Source organism: Podarcis muralis, chromosome 7 (genome assembly GCF_964188315.1).
Source record: "Podarcis muralis chromosome 7, rPodMur119.hap1.1, whole genome shotgun sequence".
In the NCBI taxonomy this organism is placed as follows: domain Eukaryota; kingdom Metazoa; phylum Chordata; class Lepidosauria; order Squamata; family Lacertidae; genus Podarcis; species Podarcis muralis.
The window spans coordinates 12,616,275-12,637,705 of NC_135661.1; the positions used below are offsets into that span (position 1 = coordinate 12,616,275).

The 21,431-nt window shown below is 46.4% G+C and overlaps 1 protein-coding gene across 1 annotated transcript in view; it reads right to left on the reverse strand.

The window, feature by feature from the left end:
• Window positions 1-21,431, reverse strand: part of ANTXR1 (ANTXR cell adhesion molecule 1) — a 126,732-nt gene that overhangs the window by 104,614 nt on the left and 687 nt on the right. The window contains exons 2-5 of the mRNA XM_028741147.2: window positions 7,485-7,556; window positions 4,541-4,612; window positions 850-931; window positions 656-689 (exon numbers count right to left, since the gene is read on the reverse strand). Of these exons, the coding sequence (XP_028596980.2) occupies window positions 656-689; window positions 850-931; window positions 4,541-4,612; window positions 7,485-7,556 (260 nt within the window). The remainder of the gene's footprint in view (window positions 1-655; window positions 690-849; window positions 932-4,540; window positions 4,613-7,484; window positions 7,557-21,431) is intronic.

Here is a 21,431-nt window from a genome sequence, read left to right on the forward strand (position 1 = left end):
GACATTCAGAAGACATCTTAAGGCAGCCCTGTTCAGGGAAGTTTTTAACGTGTGATATTTTACTGTATTTTTGGTTTCTATGGAAGCCGCCCAGAGTGGCTGGGGAGGCCCAGCCAGATGGGCGGGGTATAAATAAATTATTATTATTATTATTATTATTATTATTATTATTATTATTCTTTAGGTTCCCTTTTTGAGCAAGTCAGTTCAAGGGTAGGGATCTAAATCTGACATTTTCCACAGCAGAAGAGGCAGGTACTATCCATCCATTACTTACAGGACAATAAAGCAACTTCCATTTAAGGTACAGGTAAATGGACCCCTAACCGTTAGGTCCAGTCACAGACGACTCTGGGGTTGCAGCGCTCATCTCGCTTTATTGGCCAAGGGAGCCGGCATACAGCTTCCAGGTCATGTGGGCAGCATGACTAAGCCACTTCTGGTGAACCAGAGCAGCACACGGAAACACCGTTTACCTTCCCGCTGGAGCGGTACCTATTTATCTACTTGCACTTTGACGTGCTTTCAAACTGCTAGGTTGGCAGTAGCAGGGACCGAGCAACGGGAGCTCACCCCGTCACGGGGATTCAAACTGCCAACCTTCTGATCGGCAAGCCCTAGGCTTTCATTTAGAGACCCCCAAACTCATTCTTACCTTGAACATTTTCATGGTAAATTTGCTCACTTGCCTGAAAGAGAAACAAAAATGACCATCAGAACCATAAAGAAGAACGTGAGAAGAATAAGGGGCCATGTTTGGAAACAGCAATGTTTTGGGCCTGATCCACCCTCTGCCCACCCACAGTGGGATTGGGAGCAAGTGTCATGCTGGTGCGATTTGCGATTTACCCTCTCGAAGCCTTCGTGCATGTATGTGTCTCCTCCTGGCAAGACCTTCTGGAGCTCCTCCAAGCCTTGACGGATCTGCTCCCTGAAAGAGCAGAACACAACATCTCCGCTGAGGGAAAGTCAACTCGCTATGGATAAAATTGGTGCACAAGGAATAACATTCAGATATAAAGATTTTAGATCTGCCCGTTCCAAACTATATTCGAAATGAAATCCAACGCAGTTGAAACAGGAGACACATCTTTAGATGCTGAATTTAGCCAACTCATCTTTTGTGCCATCTTTAAGCACCTGCGGAAAACCTTTCTATTTCGCCAGGCCAATTCAGGCAATTGGGGTAAGTATATATCATTCACAATAGTAAATTGATATCTGCTTTTAACTTTTATGGTTTTACTGTATTTTGTTTGTTTGTTTTTATTGCTGCAAACTGCTTATACAGTATGCATATTTTATGACACAGCAGCATGCAAATATTTTTATAAATAAATAAACTTATGTCAAGCATGTTCTTTTCATTTTTGTAATACATTTTCTTACATCAATATCCTGCCTTTCTACTATCAATGTAACATAAGAGAATGTAGATATATTCACTGAACAGTCTCCCTTCCAGGTACTGACCAGACCTGATTACCGTATTTTTTGCTTTGTAAGACTCACTTTTTCCCTCCTAAAAAGTAAGGGGAAATGTGTGTGCATCTTATGGAGTGAATGCAGGCTGCGCAGCTATCCCAGAAGCCAGAACAGCAAGAGGGATTACTGCTTTCACTGTGCAGCGATCCCTCTTGCTGTTCTGGCTTCTGAGATTCAGAATATTTTTTTTCTTGTTTTCCTCCTCCAAAAACTAGGTGCGTCTTATGGTCTGGTGCATCTTATAGAGCGAAAAATACGGTAGTTTCCACAAGGTGGTAGTTTCCTAGGTGCACCTCAGACTGTATCCTGGGGCCCAAGCTGTGCTCAGGACCAGTTTCTTGAACACCTCGTAAGTATTCCTGCATTGCAGGGGGTTGGGCAAGGTGGCCTTCAAATTCTACAATTCTATGGTTCTATAGTTCTTTATTCTATCCCTCCCAGCCAGTCCTCGCCTTCATGTTACACAGAATTTAAGCAGCCGGACCTTCTTGCTCACAATATTTTGAGGAATCAATGAAGTTTATATAGCTAGATTTTATAAATCGCATTGTGTAACACAGGCACATCCAACAGGCAGATCACGATCTACTGGTAGATCGCGGGGGTGTTCCTGGTAGATCTCCGGTCTCTCAGGGATCTCCTTCTCCCAAAAAATAAAAAGTAAAAAAAGGGAAAGAAGGGGAAAAAAATCTCAACAACTACTGGTTCATAAAAAAAAGTTCAACCACTCTGGCTTCTGAAGAAAAGCTGAACAACTTTGCCTGTCCCAAAAAATCTCAGCAACTTTTGGTTCCTAGCCAAAAAGTTGACCATCAGGTTAAGGTCCACTATTTGACTGTGGATTCAGGATCCTAAACTGTGTTTTATATAATCGATTATGTTCTGTGTATATCACAATGCTCACTCAGTTTCATTCATTCATATATTCCATTTCCCTCCTTCCTTCATTCATATACTTGTAACAATGTATAGCTGCATATATCATAGTCAGAGAGATAAAACTTTACATTTCCTTCATTCGTTTGCTTCCTAAAAAAAAGCTGAACAACTTTGGCTTCCCATAAAAAGCCCACAACTTTGATCCATCCGAAGACAATGGGTAGATCACTGCCAGTCTTTTTACACTGTGAGTAGATCGCAGTCTCTTGGGAGTTGGACATCCCTAGTGTAACATATCTATAGCTTAGCAGACAATTCTACTTGGCTTCAGAAAAGAGGGAAAAGAGTATGGCAGGGCATTGTGTGGGGGTGGCCCAAGGGTATGGATTTCACACCCACCCACCCGCCGCCTTTGCTAAATTACTGGGTGGAAATCAGTCTAACTCGAGGCAAATGGAGAAAGCAATTGTTATAAGCTGTGGAAGTTAAACGGATCCGTCACTGATTCCTGCAGGAGGGAGTTCCATAGTTGAACTATGCACTGCGTGAAAAGGGACTTCCTTTTACCTGTCCTCAATCTTCACTGGACGTCCACGATCTCTAGTATTGCGAGAGTCTAATCTTCAGGCTCCAGATTTATGTGAAAGTAGCCACCCTCTTCCCTCTCTTCCTCCATCCAAACCAACTTCAAGATTAATGAGTTCATGGGAAAGACTTTTAAAAGTCCTGGACATCCAATTTAATCTTTCCAAAACGCAGGCACACAGACAGATTAAAAACAGGCTGAGCAGGGTGGGCTCTGTGGTGTTTCACTCAGCTGTGAAAACTGACTCGAGGGAGCCAAGTGGAGTTCGGAAGGCTTTCAAGCCAAGATAACGCCTCTGTGGTCCTCAGACTATCTCCGAATGAACTCATGTTGCTGGTATCTCCATGGGAAGGAGATTGCCAGTTCAGCCAACACACGGGGAGGGGGTCTTCACAAAATCCAACAGGCAGTGCACATTTGTTGACAAATTCCCATTTCTTAAGTTCACAATTAGTGCAAAGGGTTTGGTTTTCCAGGGAGATTCCAGCTGAATGGTTAGCGTTTCACAGTAATATTATCTGTTTAATTCCTTACTTGATGAGAAGCACCATCATGTGAATGAGGCGGGAAGGCTTAACAATTTCAGGTGTATTTTGGGGACTTTGGGGAGTGTCCCCCGGAAAAAGAATACCATCAATATAAAATAAAACTACACGTGGCACAGAGAAAGAGGATAGCGAAAAGCGTTTCTCCCACAAGTTGCCTTGTTATGATTTATTCTATGGAAACTTTAATTGGGCTGATTGTAGCACTCGGGGCATGCTCCACATCATTTTAAGTTGGCTTTTAAAGAAATCCTTCAAGGATACAGCCTTAAAACCCCAGTTGTGTCATTATTGTGCACAAGAACCAGCCTCCTCATTCCAGCTGGCATTTTCCTCAAGGCTAGCTTTTAGTTTTTTTTTTTTTCAAGAATGCAGCAAATCCCACCAGCACCATCCCAGGACCCAAATTATTCCATGACAAGGTGCTGGAGGGCTTTCGGAGCACGGCAGTCTTTAAAAAGAAACACTTTGCAGGTTTTCAAACCCCAGAGGCACACGGGTTCAAAAATCAGAACAGGGATATGAAGTCAAACCCAGGGCTGGAAGATTCGGCACCAGACCTCGCGAGCATCCCATCAGGACTGAACGCTCACTGTCATAAGAACAAAAGAAGAATCTGTTGGGTCAGCTCAATGGCCCACCTAGTCTTCTCAAAATGGCTAACCAGCAAGCAGGGTTCGAGACAAGAGAGCAGCTCTCTTCCCTGCTGCACTTTCCAGCAACTGTTACTCAAAAGCAGTGCTGTCTCTGACCATGAAGGCTAGTAGGCCTTGATAGCCTTCTCTTCCATGAATTTGTCTTATCGTCTTTTAAAGCCATCTAGATTGGTGGCCATCACTGCCTCCTGTTGGAGCGAGTTCCATAGTTTAACTCTGCACTGTGTGAAGAAATCCCTTCTTTCATCTGCCCTGGATCTTCCAACTTCTTTAGACGTCCACAACATGGTCATGTTTGCTCCTGGCCTTGCAAAGCCAGGTGTGCACGATGCACAAGCCTCAGACCTTTGCAGCCCACCACCACCCTTGCCTTCCCGGCTTCCTCTTACCTGTCTTCAGTGAGTCTCATCAGAGTTGAGCCTCTGGTTGAGAAAACAATAAAGGACATCCTCAGCTGGGGGCTGGAAGAAGGGAACACAAGGGTTACAATTGACGCTTTGGCTCACCATGGGCAAACATGAACGTAAAGAGTTTGGCACCCACCCAGGGATCATTTCTGAACCATCTAGGGCTGGAACTGAAAAAATAATAATCTTTTGCACTCTGGAACTCCCTCCCTATTCATATCAGGCAGCGATCTTCCCTGTATTCTTTTTGTCACCCGTCAGAAATATTTCCATATGTTTATTTATTTATTTCATAAAGTATACAGACCACTTGAGTGTAAAAAAAACAACAAAGCTGCTTATGAAAAAGATAAGACAACGAACTCATCACTAAGAAAAATGAAAAATTTAATACGTTCAAAAAAGTTAAAATAACAATAGACAGAAAACAGATTAAGACCTGCATCAACTTTCTAAACATCTGGGTAGGTTGCCTAAACAATTATGCTTTTAGCAGGTGCTGAAAAGCGTACGGTGAAGGTGCCTGTCTGGTATCATTAGGCAGGGAGTTCCAAAGAGTTCCACATGAAAAGGTTCTTACTAATAGGAACAGGTATTATGGGGTCCCATGAAACACTGCCAGTTCCACTGATCAGAGCAGTCCAGTGGGTGGATATGAGGTAAGGTGATCTTGCAGGTTCCTTTGGAGAACACCATGGCAACTTGTTGGTTTATAGCATAGGTCAAAAGCCGGTGGGGAACCAACTGAGCTTGCAGGGCCTAACTAGCCATGCCCACCTGCCCCACAGCTGATGTAATCTATGACATCACGTGTGGGACAGGTGAAGAGGCATAGCTGGGCCAAAAGAAGTTTTGCAGGTGCTTGCCCAGCCCCTCACACAGTACCAAAGATCAGATGGTTGCGTAGCCGTCAACTTACAGATTTGAAAATAAGGGGCCAGCAGCCTCGAAAATAAGGGATCAGCAGCCCAAATAAGGGATTTTGCTATTGTAAAGAGTTACATACATTGGTAGGATTGATAGATGCTGTCAATCCCGTATGAGGCGGTTGCGGCGGCCGCTGAAGCGCCGCCCTTCTGTGTCCCTCCCCATCCCCTCCTCTTCCTCCTCCCTCAGGCCGCCTCCTCAGCTGCCACCACCGCTGCCGCCTCCAGGCTCGCGGGCAGCATGGGCGAGAGTCTCTCTCCCTCCACCCCCTCGGGCAGGGAAGGGCCGATGGAACTCCTCGCTCCAGGACGATGGTGCCAGTGGCGGAGGAGCCCGAGCCGCTGCTTCCCTCCCGAGCCGGGCAAGCATGAAACCAGGGAAATTTAAGGGACATCATCAATAAGGGACAGCAGCGGGACACTGCGCTGGGATAAGGGAGTTTCCCGCCAAATAAGGGGCGGTTGACAGCTATGGCTGGTTGTCAGGCTTCTGTGCACAGCTATGCAAGCCTGAAGTGGTTCTAGATTCTGCAGCAGTGGTTCCCAAACTTTATCTGGTTGCCATTCCCTTGGTTCCATAAACTGATCCCCAGTGTTCCCTGCCCTAACCCTACAAAAAGCATTATTCAGAATAGCGGCTTGCATGGCCCACTAAGGAAGATAACAACACAACAAAATTCAGCCAAGAATATTGCATGAATTCCACCCCCCCACACACACTCTTATTAACAAAAACAGAAGGGTGAAGGAAATTTAAGAGCATAAAATATTTGTCTGTAGCGATTTATTAAACATGTACAAACCTTCACCCACCACTGATGTACAGTGACAAATTAATATGAAAATTAGCAGCTGTTCCAATAACTGCTCTTCCAATAATCTTGTGAACTGTGGCAACTCAGAATCATAAATACAAACAAATGTAAGCTAAGTAAATAGCTTTAAAAGCAATAAGAGCAGGAAGCGAGGGTCCCGCCTGGTCAATCGTAAGTGATTAACGTGCCTCTGAGCGCCACCCCCACCCCCGGTAATCCTCCCCCCCCCCCACTTTGGGAACCAGTGATCTAGAAAAACATAACAGAAGGGCTAGAAGAATACCATGACAGGTTTTTAAAATCCAAAATCCAAACCAAAGTATTTAATGAGATGGAGAGAGGAACCCTTAGAATGAATGAATCGATTTATTTCAGTCAGAGTGGAACCCTTAAGATACCTTGCTCAAGAAAATACAGAAGGATCGGATCCATTTTGGAATTCATTCTGTATTATAAATTATGCTCCCTTCATTTAATTAAACAGAATCCAATGTAAGGCAAAATGAAAGCTCAAGGCAAAACAAACTAGAGGGTTCCCTCCCACAACCAAATTAAATTGTGAATTTGCTCAATGAATTCTTCTCAGCTGTGAATCAAAAGGACAAGCCCAACTGAAGCCAAGAGAGAGATGAAAGAACTTGATTCTCCTCTGGTATAATCCACAATTAGACATGAAGGCCTGATTCCATGCATGTTTACTCAGCAAAACAAAAGGACTTTTAACCTGGGACTAAGCTCCATTGAGGGACATGTGTGGCGCTGTGGGTTCAACCACAGAGCCTAGGACTTGCCAATCAGAAGGTCGGCAGTTCGAATCCCCGCGACGGGGTGAGCTCCCATTGCTCGGTCCCTGCTCCTGCCAACCTAGCAGTTTGAAAGCACATGAAAGTGCAAGTAGATAAATAGGGAAGGTAAACGGCGTTTCCATGCGCTGCTCTGGTTCGCCAGAAGCGGCTTAGTCATGCTGGCCACATGAGCTGTAGGCCAGCTCCCTCGGCCAGTAAAGCGAGATGAGCATCGCAACCCCAGAGTCGGCCACGACTGGACCTAATGGTCAGGGGTCCCTTTACCTTTAAGCCCCATTGAACATAGTGGAACTTACTTCCGAGTAAACATGCACGTCCGAAGCCTAATCACACTTAAGCTTCTTGAAATCAACCTTCTACTATCAGCCAAATTTCTTACCTTATAAATTTGTGTGCCAGATGTTCCACAAAGTGGTAGATTTCATTCCAGTGGTGCAAGACACTTCCTGATCTGGAAAAGAAAATCATTCCAGGCAATATTGGTTTAATTACAGAAACATTTAGGTCGCTGCTGCTTTATTAAGGTTTGGTTCATCTGGACATCTGTGGAGCTCATCAGGTTCAAAGCTGATCTCCCGTTCAAAATGCCTTTCGCAGTTCCTTGAAGGGGGAGGGGGAAGGGAAATGCCCGTATTTCATCTGTTGCTTTTGAAAGGCCCATGCAGATGATAGATCTTCCAGGTGAGCCCTGGGGACTGTTCCTTGACAAGGATAAATAACTGCAGCACTGGACCTTTAACTTGGCACTACACAAATCACACAAGGGCTGCCTCTGATCAGCATCCCCGCACAGCTTTGAGACGGGCTCTGTCGCTGCACAGAGCTTTTCAGCTGATTTCAATTGGGAAAAGTGAGACCAGGGCCGGCTCAAGACATTTTGGCACCTGAGGCAAATGGTGACTCCCTCCATGCCAGGTAAGAAGGGGTCAGGGAAGATTTCTATCAGGAACAGGGGTTGGGGGGTGGGACTCGACACCAGAATCTGCTGCCCTGGTGGATCCTGCCACCTGAGGCGATTATCTCACTTTGCCTCATGCGGCCCTGAGGAAACAAACCTGTTCTAAGTGAGAAACAGTTCAGTAGCATTAGGGAGAAAGTTAGATAGGGCTGCATCCACTGTAGTGGCAGGTTAATGTCTCTTAGTGGTTCACTGGTTCCACTGGCAAAACTTTTTGAAACAGTGGAACACTGTTGTGCAAGACGAAAGTAGCACACCATGAAACATGAAAGAGAACACCTTAAAATATTGCTTAGGTCAAAAGCATGCAAGAATACACCTAAACCAACATCCTGCTCCCACAGTGGCCAGCCAGATGCCCAAAGGGAAGCTCCTAAGCAGAATCAGGGCCGTCTTAAGCATAGGCACTAGGGGGGTGGGGCACCCAGGCGCCGAGCTATCAGGGCCGAGAGTCCAGGGCCCGAGAGTTGAGTCCGGGAAAGAGTTCACGCGTCGGTCAGAGCGCCACGCCAGGCTCTTCTGCTGTGGGTGGCTCTGTGCCACAAGTTTGGGGGCGACCGAGCCAGCGAGACGATGAGGTGGCTGGCCGGCTCTGCCCTCCTGCGCACCTGGGACTGGGCAACCGGGGAGGGGCGCACGGGGAGGATCTTTGCACCCTAGGGCCACATATGCTTAAGACAGCCCTGAGGAGGATTCTGCTTTGAAAGCCATCGAGGTTTGTTGCCATCACTGTCTCCTGTGGGAGCAAGTTCCATAGTTTATCGTTTATTGTAACTATTGATGTGTTTTACAGATTTTATATATGGATATCGTTTTAATTCTATCAGTGTTTAATTGTATGTTATTGATTGATTTGTCTTATGTTTCTAGTGGTTCTTGTTTTTATCTGTAAGCTGCCTTGAGTCCCATCAGGGGAAAAGGCAGAGTATAAATAAATATAACAACAACAAGGCTGCATTAAGAAGTACCGTATTTTTCGCTCTATAACACGCACCCGACCATAACAGGCACATAGTTTTTAGAGGAGGAAAACAAGGGGAAAAAATATTCTAAACGAAACAGTGGATGTTTGATTTTTGTGGTTCATGCTGTGGCCACAGACATGTGATCTGACAGTGAGTTTGGAGTAGCCCAATGCAAAACTCCTGAGGATCCATGTGGATCTGTGCTTTGTAACCACGTTTTAAGTGGGGAGGGAAGGAAAAGCACTCAAGGGACAAGGAGCACGTGTGGGGTGGGTGGAGAAGGATGCTTCTAATAATGCAGAAGAGGGGTTTAAGGGGAGAAGGAACACGCGTGGGGTGGGTGGAGAAGGATGCTGCTAATAATGCAGAAGAGGGGTTTAAGGGGAGAAGAAGCACTTGTGGGGTGGGTGGAGAAGGATGCTGCTAATAATGAAGAAGAGGGGTATAAGGGGAGAAGGCTCCTCTCCTCTCCCACTTTGCTCCTTTAAAGCAAGCAGGCTCTGCTTTTCTTCCTCCCCCCCCCCCCCCCCCCGCCACTCATCCCCGGCTTAGCGAACTGAAAAACTTTGCGGCTATGTAGCGAGCTGAGTGGGGAGGAGAGAGGGATAGAGAGCCTGCTTGCTTTAAAGGAACCAACCGGACAGGTTACACTTGTGTAAGTGGCTCCTCTCCTCTCCCGCTTTGCTCCTTTAAAGAAGCAGGCTCTCTGTCCCACTCAGCGGCTCTTCTTCCGCTTTGCTGTTTCAAACCGAGCCACGGAGGAGGGAAGGAAGGGGAACCATGGGTCCTCTGCTCACGACTGCAGCAGATTCCCCCCCCCCCCGCCACCCGTAGGCATTCCCTCCATAACACGCACAGACATTTCCCCTTACTTTCTAGGAGGAAAAAAGTGAGTGTTATGGTGCAAAAAATATGGTACTTTCTTTGATCGGTCCTGAATCTTCTGACATCCAGCTTCCTTGGATACCCACGAGTTCAAGCATTATGAAAGAGGGAGAAAGACTCTTCTCTATCCACCATCTCCATGCCAGTCATAATCTTATAAACTTCTATCATGTCCCCTCTCTCTCACCTTCTCTCTAAACTAAATGCTGCTTTGACCCTAACCCTAAAAGCCACCCAGGAGTGGCCCTGAATAAAATCTCCCAGAATATGGAGTTCTCACAACCTGGGTGCCATCACTGAGGAAGCCCCGTCTCAAGAATCCTCGACGACAGTTCAGTAATATGCCCATATTGTAAATGAGGCAGGACACCAGATGTCTTACTCTATTTGCCAGCTGCCATTTGTGAATTTCTGGCTAAGGTAAGATTGGAAACAGGGGCAGAGGCTCCTAGACACCTTTCTTAGCTGCCTGCCTCTCAAAATTTAGTGTCAGAGAATGGGATGCCCCCAGCAAGGATATTAAGAGTTAGGGGTGGGTAGGTGAGTGAGAAATGTGGTTCTGTTCACATGTAAATGCAAGTCTGCCTCATTTTGAATTTTCAAAGCAATACGTGAACTGAAATGCAGCTGTCCTTCCAAATCCAACCAGCTCCGAATTTTGTGACGGAGTTCTCCAACCAAAACATGTGTATGTTAGCAAGAAGAATTGCCGATGATAGAAGAATGGAGGATGAAATTAATGGACTATGCAGAACTAGATAAATTAACAGGAAGGATTTGAAATCTGCGGGACCAGAAATTCATAGAAGACTGGTGTAAATTTACAGACTATTTGAAAAGTAATTGTGATGATAAGACTACGTTTGTAGGTTTGCAAGAAGTGAGGTGAATTATTATTTATTATTATTTATTATTATTAAATAATATTAAATAATAAATTATTAAATTATTATTATTATTATTATTAAGTTATTAAATAATAATTTATTTAATAAATTATTAAATAATAAATTATTATTTATTATTATTTTGTGAGGTGAATTATTGGAACTATTGCAAAAATGAATAAAGGGGAGGATGGTTAGTTAAGATAATTAAAGGCAATATGAATTTAAGAAATGCATAAGAAGTGGTCAAAACGGTGGATCAGTAGAGGTGCTGATGGCAGTCCAAAAAAAAAAAAAAAAAAAAGATTGTATAAGTGGTGATGTTTTGTGGTATGTACTATAATTTATATGTTAAAATTAATAAAAATTATTATAAACAAAAACCAAAACATGTGTATGTTAAGGGAAATTGTGCGTTGAAAGTGCGCACGTCAGTGAAAATGACCTACAAAGGTGCATTGAATTATGCAGATCTGCTTGCAAAAGAGTATAGAGATCAGGCAAAATTGTACACACAGCTACATGTGCTAAGAGAAATGGCGCACTAAAACGCTGGTGAACTTTTGGAAACATTGTCCAGCTGCTGAAAACTCCCTTTGAGTTATCCAAGGGTTATAAATACTGTTAGCTAAGCCAATGGATAACGGTAATAATTGCATTTGTTGGGTCAAACGTCCAAATGCCTGCCTACAGGAGGTCTGAAATCATTTTCTGGCATTGGGTTGCTGAGGGTGGGACACTGAAAAATCCTGCCTGATCCTGGCCTCAGGAACTCATAGCAGTTGAGAGATCTCTCAAGGCGGCAGTTACTACATTTTTTCCCTTTAAAGAGAAGCAGCTGAGGAGCAGCCATTGCGTGTCTCTAAAGCCACTGTGTCTCTAAAGACACAGGTCTATTTTCCATGGTCTAGAGAAGGAATCCCTGCCTTGATCCAGCTCTATAGAGCTCCCTGCAGCTCCGAACGCGCTCCCTTTTCGGCTCTGCTGCTGCGACTCAGGGACCCGCTAGACAAGAGACTTCTGCGTTCTTGGTGGTTTGGAAGGAGCCTGTCTCAGTTACACACCACTTTTTAAATTCGCCACATAAGTACATCCTCCAGCTTTTCGTCTCCCCTCGGAACAAGAATCCAAACATCTAAAATTACAGCTCTTTTTTCCGTGAGACCTTCCCACACACGCCTCCTTGCACAGGAAAGTGCTGCCGCCGCGATGCTGAAGGCCAGCAGAAAGGAATTTAAATAAATAAATCCCCTTTCTTTGCAAGGAGGGCGGCTTCTTTCCCTTCTAGAGGCAAGAGTTGAAAGTAGAAACACGAAAAGAAAAAAGAAAAAACCCACCAAAAACTCCCTCAGTTCAGAATCGCCAAGAAGGTTCACAAAAGGTCAACCAAAACGATCAAGTAAATAGAGGAACTCCCCGGTGAGGAAAACTCCTTGAGAAAAGGTTTGTAAAATTAAGCATGCTCTGGAGAAAGAAAATAGTTTTGCCCTCTTTCATAAAACTAGAACTCCAGTGAAACAGAATGTTGGAAGATTCAGGACAGATTAAAAAAACAGTCCTTCCTCATGCAGCACATTGTTAAACTATGGAACTCACTCCCACAGGAAGTAGTGATGGCCGCCAACCTAGATGGCTTTCAAAGAGGATGAGACAAATTCATGGCGGAAAATCTGATGGCTATTAGCCAGGATGGCTCCACAGTTGGAGGCAGGCAGTAACCTTTCTGAACATCAATTGAGAAGGAAACCACCAGAGAGGGGTGTTGCTCTTGTGCTCGAATCCTGCTTGCGCATTTCCCAATAGAGGTATCTGGTTGGCCGCTGTGAGAACAGGATGCTGGACTAGATGGGCCAATCCTTATATTCTGCCTTTTAAAACAGCTGGTCTAACCATGAGACTCTAACCTGAAATGGCCTCTCACTCTCTTACGAACTGCAGGTCTGCTCAGTATACCGTACGAACGCTAACGGTGGATGGGCAAAGTCAAGCCTGAAGCTCTTCCTTCAGGTGATCCTTTATCTTCAGAGCAAGCTTGGATCACACAGCCCTTCAAGAGGACAACAGTTCTCTGACAACCTTTCAAAGAGAGGCAGGGCCGGCCCAAGACATTTTGCCACGCGAGGCGAACCCGATGGCTCCTCCGACCACTTCTCACTCCTACAGAGGGTCTTAGGCCACGTGCACCCTCACCAAAGCTGCTTCCAAGCTGCGGGCATGAGAGGAGAGGTGGGGTCCATGCTCAGCAACTGGGCCAGGTGCCATGCCTGTAGCCTCCGCCAAGCCTCCACGTTGCCCACCCAGTTCCTCTGGCACTGGCAGCGGCTGCAGCCAGCAGCCAGAACAGGGCACAAGCTGCCGCCATCTTGGACTGCCTGTGCAAGAACATTGTCTGCACAAGCGCATGACGAGAAGGAAGCCAGTGGTGTCCTAGTGCTTATGCACTAACTCGGTTTGTTTATTTGCAGTTTAGGAGAATGCTCCAGCGGCTGCGCGCACACAGCCCCATCGGGGGGAAGAAGATGCAAGATGCAGCCATCTCTGCCACCAGCCAATGGGGGCTAGAGGGATCAGGCGCAGGATTGTTGGGTGAATCCTTTCGGCGAGGGAGATTGCCCCTCCAGAGAGGGAAATGAGCTAGGAACCTGAGCCAAACCTGCCACCCCTCTCACTTTCCCCTGAAGCATCTACCGAAACTCATTATATGGTAAAATAAGGTAAAGGACCCCTGGACAGTTAAGTCCAGTCCAAGGCGACTATGGGGTTCTGGCGCTCATCTCGCTTTCAGGCTGAGGGAGCTGGCATTTGGCAACAGACAGCTTTCCAGGTTATGTGGCCAACATGACTAAACTGCTTCTGGCATGACAGGACACTGTGATGGAAGCCAGAGCACACGGAAACGCTGTTTACCTTCCCGCCACAGCGGTATCTATTTATCTACTTGCACTTTGACGTGCTTTCGAACTGCTAGGTTGGCAGGAGCTGGGACAGAGCAATGGGAGCTCACTCCGTCATGGGGATTCGAACTGCTGACCTTCTGATCGGCAAGCCCAAGAGGCTCAGTGGTTTAGACCACAGCACCACCCGCATTATAGTGCTGGCCATGAAAAGAGGATAATCATCCTGTAAAGGAGGACACATGGCGACTCTATAGCTGAGCGGCAGGAGGCAGATTGTGCATGCTACAGGTCTGGATGATGAAGATCCCAAGGAGGTTATTTTTAGCAGGGTGGGAAGAATAAAAGAACAAAAATGAGGTAGCATGACAACAAAGATGAATGGAGTTACATGAATGAAAGGGGAACTCAATGCAGACATTCACAATCAACTTCACAGAGTAGAAGCAGTTCCATTCACTGCAGACCCAGATCTCACAAAAGCAGCTTTCAAATAGCCTCAAAGAAGTGACACCAAAAAAAATTGCAGTTATGTGGCATGGAAAATGGAAGGATCATAAAACTGCAGAGTTGGATGGGGTCCAAAGGCCCATTGAGTCCCACTCCCTGCAATGCAGGAACAGACACGTTTTAAACTCAAATCTGCCACATTCAATGTCATTGGAGGGTTCACATTTGACTCAAAGTTGTAGGTTTCTTTTTTAAAAAATGCCCACCCCAAAATACTCATTTTTAAAAACTAAAACCCTGCTTTAGCCTCAGTTGTGAGCTGAGTTGTGAGCTACACCATCAGATGGTTCAGAGTGAGGGCAGGAAACTTGGGGTCTTCCAGATGTTGCTGGCCTCTTTCTCCCATCAGCCTCCACCCATCATGCCAAATGGTCAGGTGTGATGGAGGCTGTATAGCACCTGGAGGTCCACTTGGTCTGTATCAGCCTTCCCCAACCTGGTGCCCTCCAGATGTTTTAGACTCCCATGAGCCCCTGCATCCCATGGCTGTGCCAGCTGGTACTGATGGAAGTCTTCCCAAACATCTGGAGGTCTTCAGGGTGGGGGAGACCAGTCTATAGCAATCAGACTGGGTTTTTCTTTTTTGTTTAGGGAACCCTATCCAAATTTATGAATCTTTGTTTTAGAACTGCTGGGTTTGTCCATACTTTGAAAAATTCTATGTCTGCTTGATTTGCTTTTATTGGTATTTTCTTGTATGCAATATTGTTTTATGCATACTGCTCAGAGGTGTTTTTGATTAAGGGGCATGTAAATCTTGCTGGTAAATAAACAAGCAAAGCAAACTTCTCTGGGCAGCTCATATTAAAATATTGGAGAAACCACATTAGAGAGTCCTAGAGCACTTTCGTGACAAAGGAGCCTTATGGCAGCAGCAGCATTTGTGGATGAAGAGTTATCCACAGCTGGCAGAGACATACAGATGCGGGAAGAAGTGGTAAACAAGAGGGTCAAATAGCATTTGCCGTTTGACTCAACTGCTTGCCATTTCTCTCCCCTCCCCTCTCCATATTCCTGTCAACTGAGGACAGCCCTCCATGCCTCTGATAATGCAGACTCTAGTCCACCGGAATCTGCCCTATTTACAGGAGAGAGTGAGCGCCCGTCCAGAGGGCCTGTTTAATGAGCATTTGTTCTGATTCGTCTCAACACAAGAACGCCGGAAGAGGTTGAAGGATCAGGCCAATAGCCCATCTGGCTCAGGATCCTCTTCTCACAGTGGCCGACCAGAGGCCTGTGGGAAACCTGCAAAAGCATGCTTTGAGCAAGAGAGCGCTCTCCCCTCCTGTGGTTTCCAGAGCTGGTATTCAGAAGCACTGCTGCCTCACAGAATTGGAGAGTTCAAAGGGACCCCCAAAGGTCCTCTAGACCAGTGATGGTGAACCTTTTAGAGACCGAGTGCCCAAACTGCAACCCCCAAAGCCACTTACCGTATTTTTTGCTCTATAGGACGCACTTTTCCCCCTCCAAAAATGAAGGGAAATGTGTGTGCATCCTATGGAGCGAATGCAGGGGGGAGGCAGGCAGGAAAAGCCCCCAAAAGCCGCACAGAAGCTCCGTGCGGGCTTTTCCCCAGAAGGGAGAAGGGATTGACACCGACATTCAGTCCCTTCTCCCTCCTCGTAGAAAAGCCCACAGGAGCCATGCGCTCCTTAAAGGGTGCGCGGCTCCTGTGAGCTTTTGCGGGAGGTGGGGGTATTGCCATAGCCGCGCACAGCCTCTCCCGGCTGGAGAGGTGACCCGCGGCTATGGCAGCAGCCATATTTATTTATCACAAAGTGCCACAAAGGTATTTATCACAAAGTGCCACCCACAGTGGAGGCTCCGCAAGGGATAACGTGCGCCCTGGGGGTTGTGGTTCGGTTTTGCACACACACACCCCAGCACCCCATCAGAGGCGCTTCTACTCGGACACAAGTCCCAGGATCCATGCCCAGCCTCTGAAAACAACATGAGCGCTTGCTTGGGGAGGTATCCAAATGGGACCAATGCCCCACCTGGCCTTTCCCTTTGTGCCTCCCTGGCCACGACTGTGCCATCTTGGTCTGGGCATCCCGTGTGAAGCAGCTGAGCAAAAGGAGCCCTAAAGGCACCGCAGCAGATGGGCCAGTTTGGGGGTTTCGGCTCTTTGCGGTCCTGCTCTGCAGCATCCGAAACCTCAGTGCAATTGGACACAATGAACTCAGGGCATAAAATAGTTGCAACCCCTGTTTTGGAGAGAGTTGGCACCCTGATGGGCATCGCATCCCGCTCCTTCCATGCAGTTTCCTGCGCTGACCCGCCGCTCACATGGCCCAAGTTGAGCTGAGGATTCGACACGCTGCCCTTGCCTTCTGCCAGCTCTGTGCTGGGGGGACGGGGCGTGTACCCACAGGGAGGGCTCTGAGTGCCCCCTCTGGCACGCGTGCCATAGGTTCACCACCACTGCTCTAGACCAATCCATGGCAGACAGCCATTCAACCTCTGCTTAAAAACCCCCAAGGAAGGAGAGCCCATCACCTGCCATTTGCCCAGAAGCCCTTCCACCCGTTCTCCTTCCACCTCGGGCAAAGTGGCTGAGACTCTACAAACTCAGGAGGCAAAGCAAGGCCTGTGGCCCCTTTCCTCTTTGAAACCCATTGAAGTTGGTGACCATCCCTGCATCCTGCATGAGAGAGAGTTCCATACTTTAGTCAAAGGTAAAGGTAAAGGGACCCCTGACAGTTAAGTCCAGTCATGGACGACTCTGAGGTTGCGGCGCTCATCTCGCTTTACAGGCCAAGGGAGCCGACGTTTGTCTGCAGACAGTTTTTCCGGGTCATGTGGCCAGCATGACTAAGCCGCTTCTGGCGAACCAGAGCAGCGCAAAGAAACGCCGTTTACCTTCCCGCCGGAGCAGTACCTATTTATCTACTTGCACTTTGACGTGCTTTCAAACTGCTAGGTTGGCAGGAGCTGGGACTGAGCAATGGGAGCTCACCCCATTGCGGGGATTCGAACCGCTGACCTTCCGATCGGCAAGCCCTAGGCTCAGTGGTTTAAACCACAGCGCCACCCATAGATTGGCTAAGTGCTACACAAATAAGCCCTTTCTTTTACCTGTCCTGAATCTTCCAGCTTCCAAGGATGTCTGTGGGCTGTCATGTTATGACAGAGCAAGAAAAAAACCTTCCCCTCTCCACTTTCTCCAAGCCATGTATAATTTCTTTTTTAAAAAACATATTTTTATTAAAGATTTCTTGCTTGTTGTTTTTTCAAGTTACATTTTCTACAGATCAGGTTCATTTGTTGAGACATTAGTGTTATGTTAGGAAGAAAAGGGGGAAAGAGGTGGAGGGGGAAAAGGTGAGTACACCTGGAGAGGGACACAATTGAAAATACCTGCACCACAGAAGACCCATTTCTCCCAAACAAACCGAGGGAAATCCACACAACAATAAACAGGTTCACACAGACCATGCTTCGAGCATGGAAAACAGAAGTAGGTAAACTGTCCCCAACCCCATCCCCACTAATTCCCCTGGCATGCCACCCATTATTCCATCACGCAGCACAAAACCTCCAGATAAAAACCTGGCAAGCCAAAGGCTTATACCGCCTAACAGTCTTCTACAAAAATAACAAACCCTTATCAACACAAGAAATACAAGACAAACTAGAAGACACCCAAATGCCCAATTACATGCCCTCTTAAACAACCCAATAGTAAAATCAGCAACAACTAGGCCCCTGACAACCTTCAAAAGTCATGTATAATTTTATAAACTTCTCTCGTGTGGCCTCTTTGCCACCTCTTCCCTAAGCCTTTAAGTCCCAAATGCTGCCACCTTTCTTCACAAAAGAGTTATTCCATCCCTGGATCATTTTGGTTTCCCCTTTCTGCACCTTTTCCAATTCTACGATATCTTTCTGGAGGTGAGGCGGCTACAGCTGCACGCATTATTCCCCATGCAACCGTACCATACTTATAGTCAATAAATGCCCTGTTAATTGGGCAGAGTTACACTGAGCCCAGGAAGTGTTTTAGGTTCCCTGGCAGAGAGCGCATTCGGGCCCGACTCTGATCTCTCAGAAAGTGCGAGCAATCTGCAATCCTCATCACCCTTGTGGCCTTCCCTTCCCCATCCCATGAAACCTGGCACTCCAGAAGAAATATTAGACCCAAATTAAAGCGGCCAGCACAAGAAGCTGGAGGCAGCCCTTGCGTTTTAAAGCAGGAAACTGGAGCGGCTTTCTCCTCATTTTCTGAAGGGGCATGTGGTTTTGTTTCCCTCGCGGGTCTTCCTCTGCCCCAGTGGCCATTCTGGGGGCTCTCGGCTTGGCATCCTGGACTAGCAACTAAGCTTGTCCACTTTGAGAACCACTTTGAATGCAGCCTGCAAGCAATTCCGCTCCCACTCCAGTTCTCCTGCCACCCCAGGCTGGGCGGCTGAGACCCATTGCTCCAGTAACCGAATGACAACATTCAGAAGGGGAGGTGTTGGCCATTTTCCATTTCTTTTCTTTGGCTGTTCCAATGCCCTTTCTAGGCCAAAGGAGTCCAGGGTCTTGCCATATGGCTCTTAGGAAGCATTTTCAATGTGAAAATGGCCAGCTCAAGAAGAGCGCCAACGTGGAACACGAGACTCACATCAGGAAGGATCCCAGCCTGCGGAGTCCCGTGGGTGATTGTGACCCATTTCCCTCCCTCTTTCCCGCTACTCTGCCAGCCTGGCCCTTCCTCGCTGGGAGGAGAACGTAAGAGCCCTCCCCTGTGCCACCCTAAGCTCTGACCGGAGAAAGGGCAAAATAAAAATGTGACCGATGAAATAGATTTTTAAAGACTGGGACAGCAATATGATGGTCATAATATTGAATTAGAGAAGTGGGAAAGATTATGGACAAAAACAATTAAATTTACTGCAGGTACAGCACTTAAGGAAAATTTAATGAAGATGATGTATAGATGGTATTTGACTTAACTGCCAGGGGTCCTTTACTTTTATAAACTTGCTAAAATGTATAGAACTCAAGATAAGGCATGTTGGAAATGCAAGGAGAAGGAAGGGAATTTCTTCCATATGTGGTGGACGTGCAGTAAAGTTAAAGCCTACTGGGATATGATATACAATGAACTGAAAAAGATTTTAAAATATACTTTTATTAAAAAACCAGAGGCTTTTCTATTGGGTATTGTGGGAGAAGAAATTCCAAAAGTAGACGTAAATATGTTTATGTATGCTACCACGGCTGCAAGGACACTTTTAGCCCAGAAATGGAAGCAGCAGGAACTTCCAACTTTGGAAGAATGGCAGATAAAAATGATTGAATATGCAGAACTGGCAAAGCTGACGGGGAAGATCCGAAACCAGCGTGACGAACTGTTTGAAAAGGACTGGAGTAGATTTTTACAATATATGAAAGAACATTGTAAACATTTGAGAACGTTTGCATGTTTGATTTAAAATATTTTGCAATTATAATTTTTGAAACTGATTTACAAATACTTTTAAAGTAAGAAGGTAAACAGGGTGATGTAGAAATGCTAAGAGGGGAAGTCAAGGCTCAGTATGAGCAAAGTTGCATTTGATGATATGATTTGATATGAATGTGACAAAGGAGAAATGAAAAATATGAAAATGTAATTAAAAATATATTTTAAAAAAGACTGGGACAGCAAGATCTCCACAGTGAGCTTGCCCTTCTCAGAGTGCACCCACTCCAGACCACGTTGGAAAGCCACAAGATGCAGTGTTGCATAGTGGTTAGAGTGTTGGACCTGGGAGACCAGAGTTCAAATCCCCACTCAGAAAGGAAGCTCGCCAGGTGTGACGATGGGCCCAGTCACTGCCTCTCAGCCTAACCCTACCTTGGGAGGGAGGGAGAGCCAGGTGTGCTACCTTGAGCTTCCTGGAGTAAAAGGTGGGGGTATATATTTATAACCAACAAATAAATAAACAAACCTATTTTGAAACTGAGGAGATGCTCCATGTGTGAAAGGGTCTGCAATTTGAGGAAGGAAAATTAAAACTTCCACAAGGCCTATGCCCAGCCTCTTGGGGCCATGAGAGCAGCTTTTTGGACCCAGGCCTAGATGGGGCCTTTTGTTTGGGTTTTGCCCTCCCCATCTTATGACATGCCTACTTCTATTAATGTTGCCAAAAGTCCCGTCCCTCTATTCTCGGGCACCCGCACAGCTGGACAAATGTTGTAAACGCAACCGTAAGCCTCTTATGTAAACACAATGGCATCGAGTCAGCTGTGGGGTAAATAACATGAGTAAGCATTTTATATCATCTCTGGACACTATTAAGCAAGAGAAAGCAGCAAAGGGGGAAATGTGCATTTCATTAGCTGGGAACAAAGGAAAAGTGACTCAGAGTTAAAGGGAGAGAAACGTACTTTGGGGGTGTGGGGGAGGAGAAGCCACAACAATTGCACTTTCCAACACATTGGCCAAATCGCAAGTTTATTCCTTAGCATCCAGAGTCTGAGGATCAATTCAGGAGAGGAAGGTTCAGGTTTCTCTCCATCTCTCTTGGAAAAAACAGAGGTGGCACGATTGGGTGTTCAGCAACACCAGAGGGCAAAAAGATAGCATCCCTTAGCTACTTCCTTTGCAAAAGTTTCCCAAACTTTGCTTTGCTAGGGGAAACACGGGAACCTCTCCCTTCAGAACATAAGAAGATCCTGCTGGATCCGGCCAATGGCCCATCTAGCCCAGTGTTCTGTTCTCACAGCGGTCAACCAGATGCCCCAACGGGAAACCCACAAGCAAGACCTGAGCCCAAGAGTCCTCTTCCCTCCTGCGCCTTCCAGCAACTGGGATTCAGAAGCATCACTCTGCCAACTGTGGAGACAGAGCAGAGCCGTCCTGGCCAGCAGCCCTCAAAAGCCCTGGCCTCATCCACGAATTTGTCCGCTCCTCTTTGAAAGCCATCTAGGTCGGTGGCCATCACTAGTTCCATGGTTGGCCACATAGGGAATGGCAGAAGAGCGTTCCAAGGGGCAACCTCTGCACAAATCACCAACCCAATTGCAATCGCTGCAAAACGGACCTGTTGCCGCTGCTGCTGCTGTATACATTTCTCAAACCGAGATAAGCTAGAGCGAGAAATGCAACAGGAACCTGAAATAGTCCGGGGGGGGGGGGGGAGGAGTAAAACCTCTTTCTGCTGGCCTTGGGACATCTGAGATGTGAGCTTTCAAGACCCATCTTATTTTTATGATTGCAAATTGCGTTACATAGTTTTCAACCTGCCCTGGGTG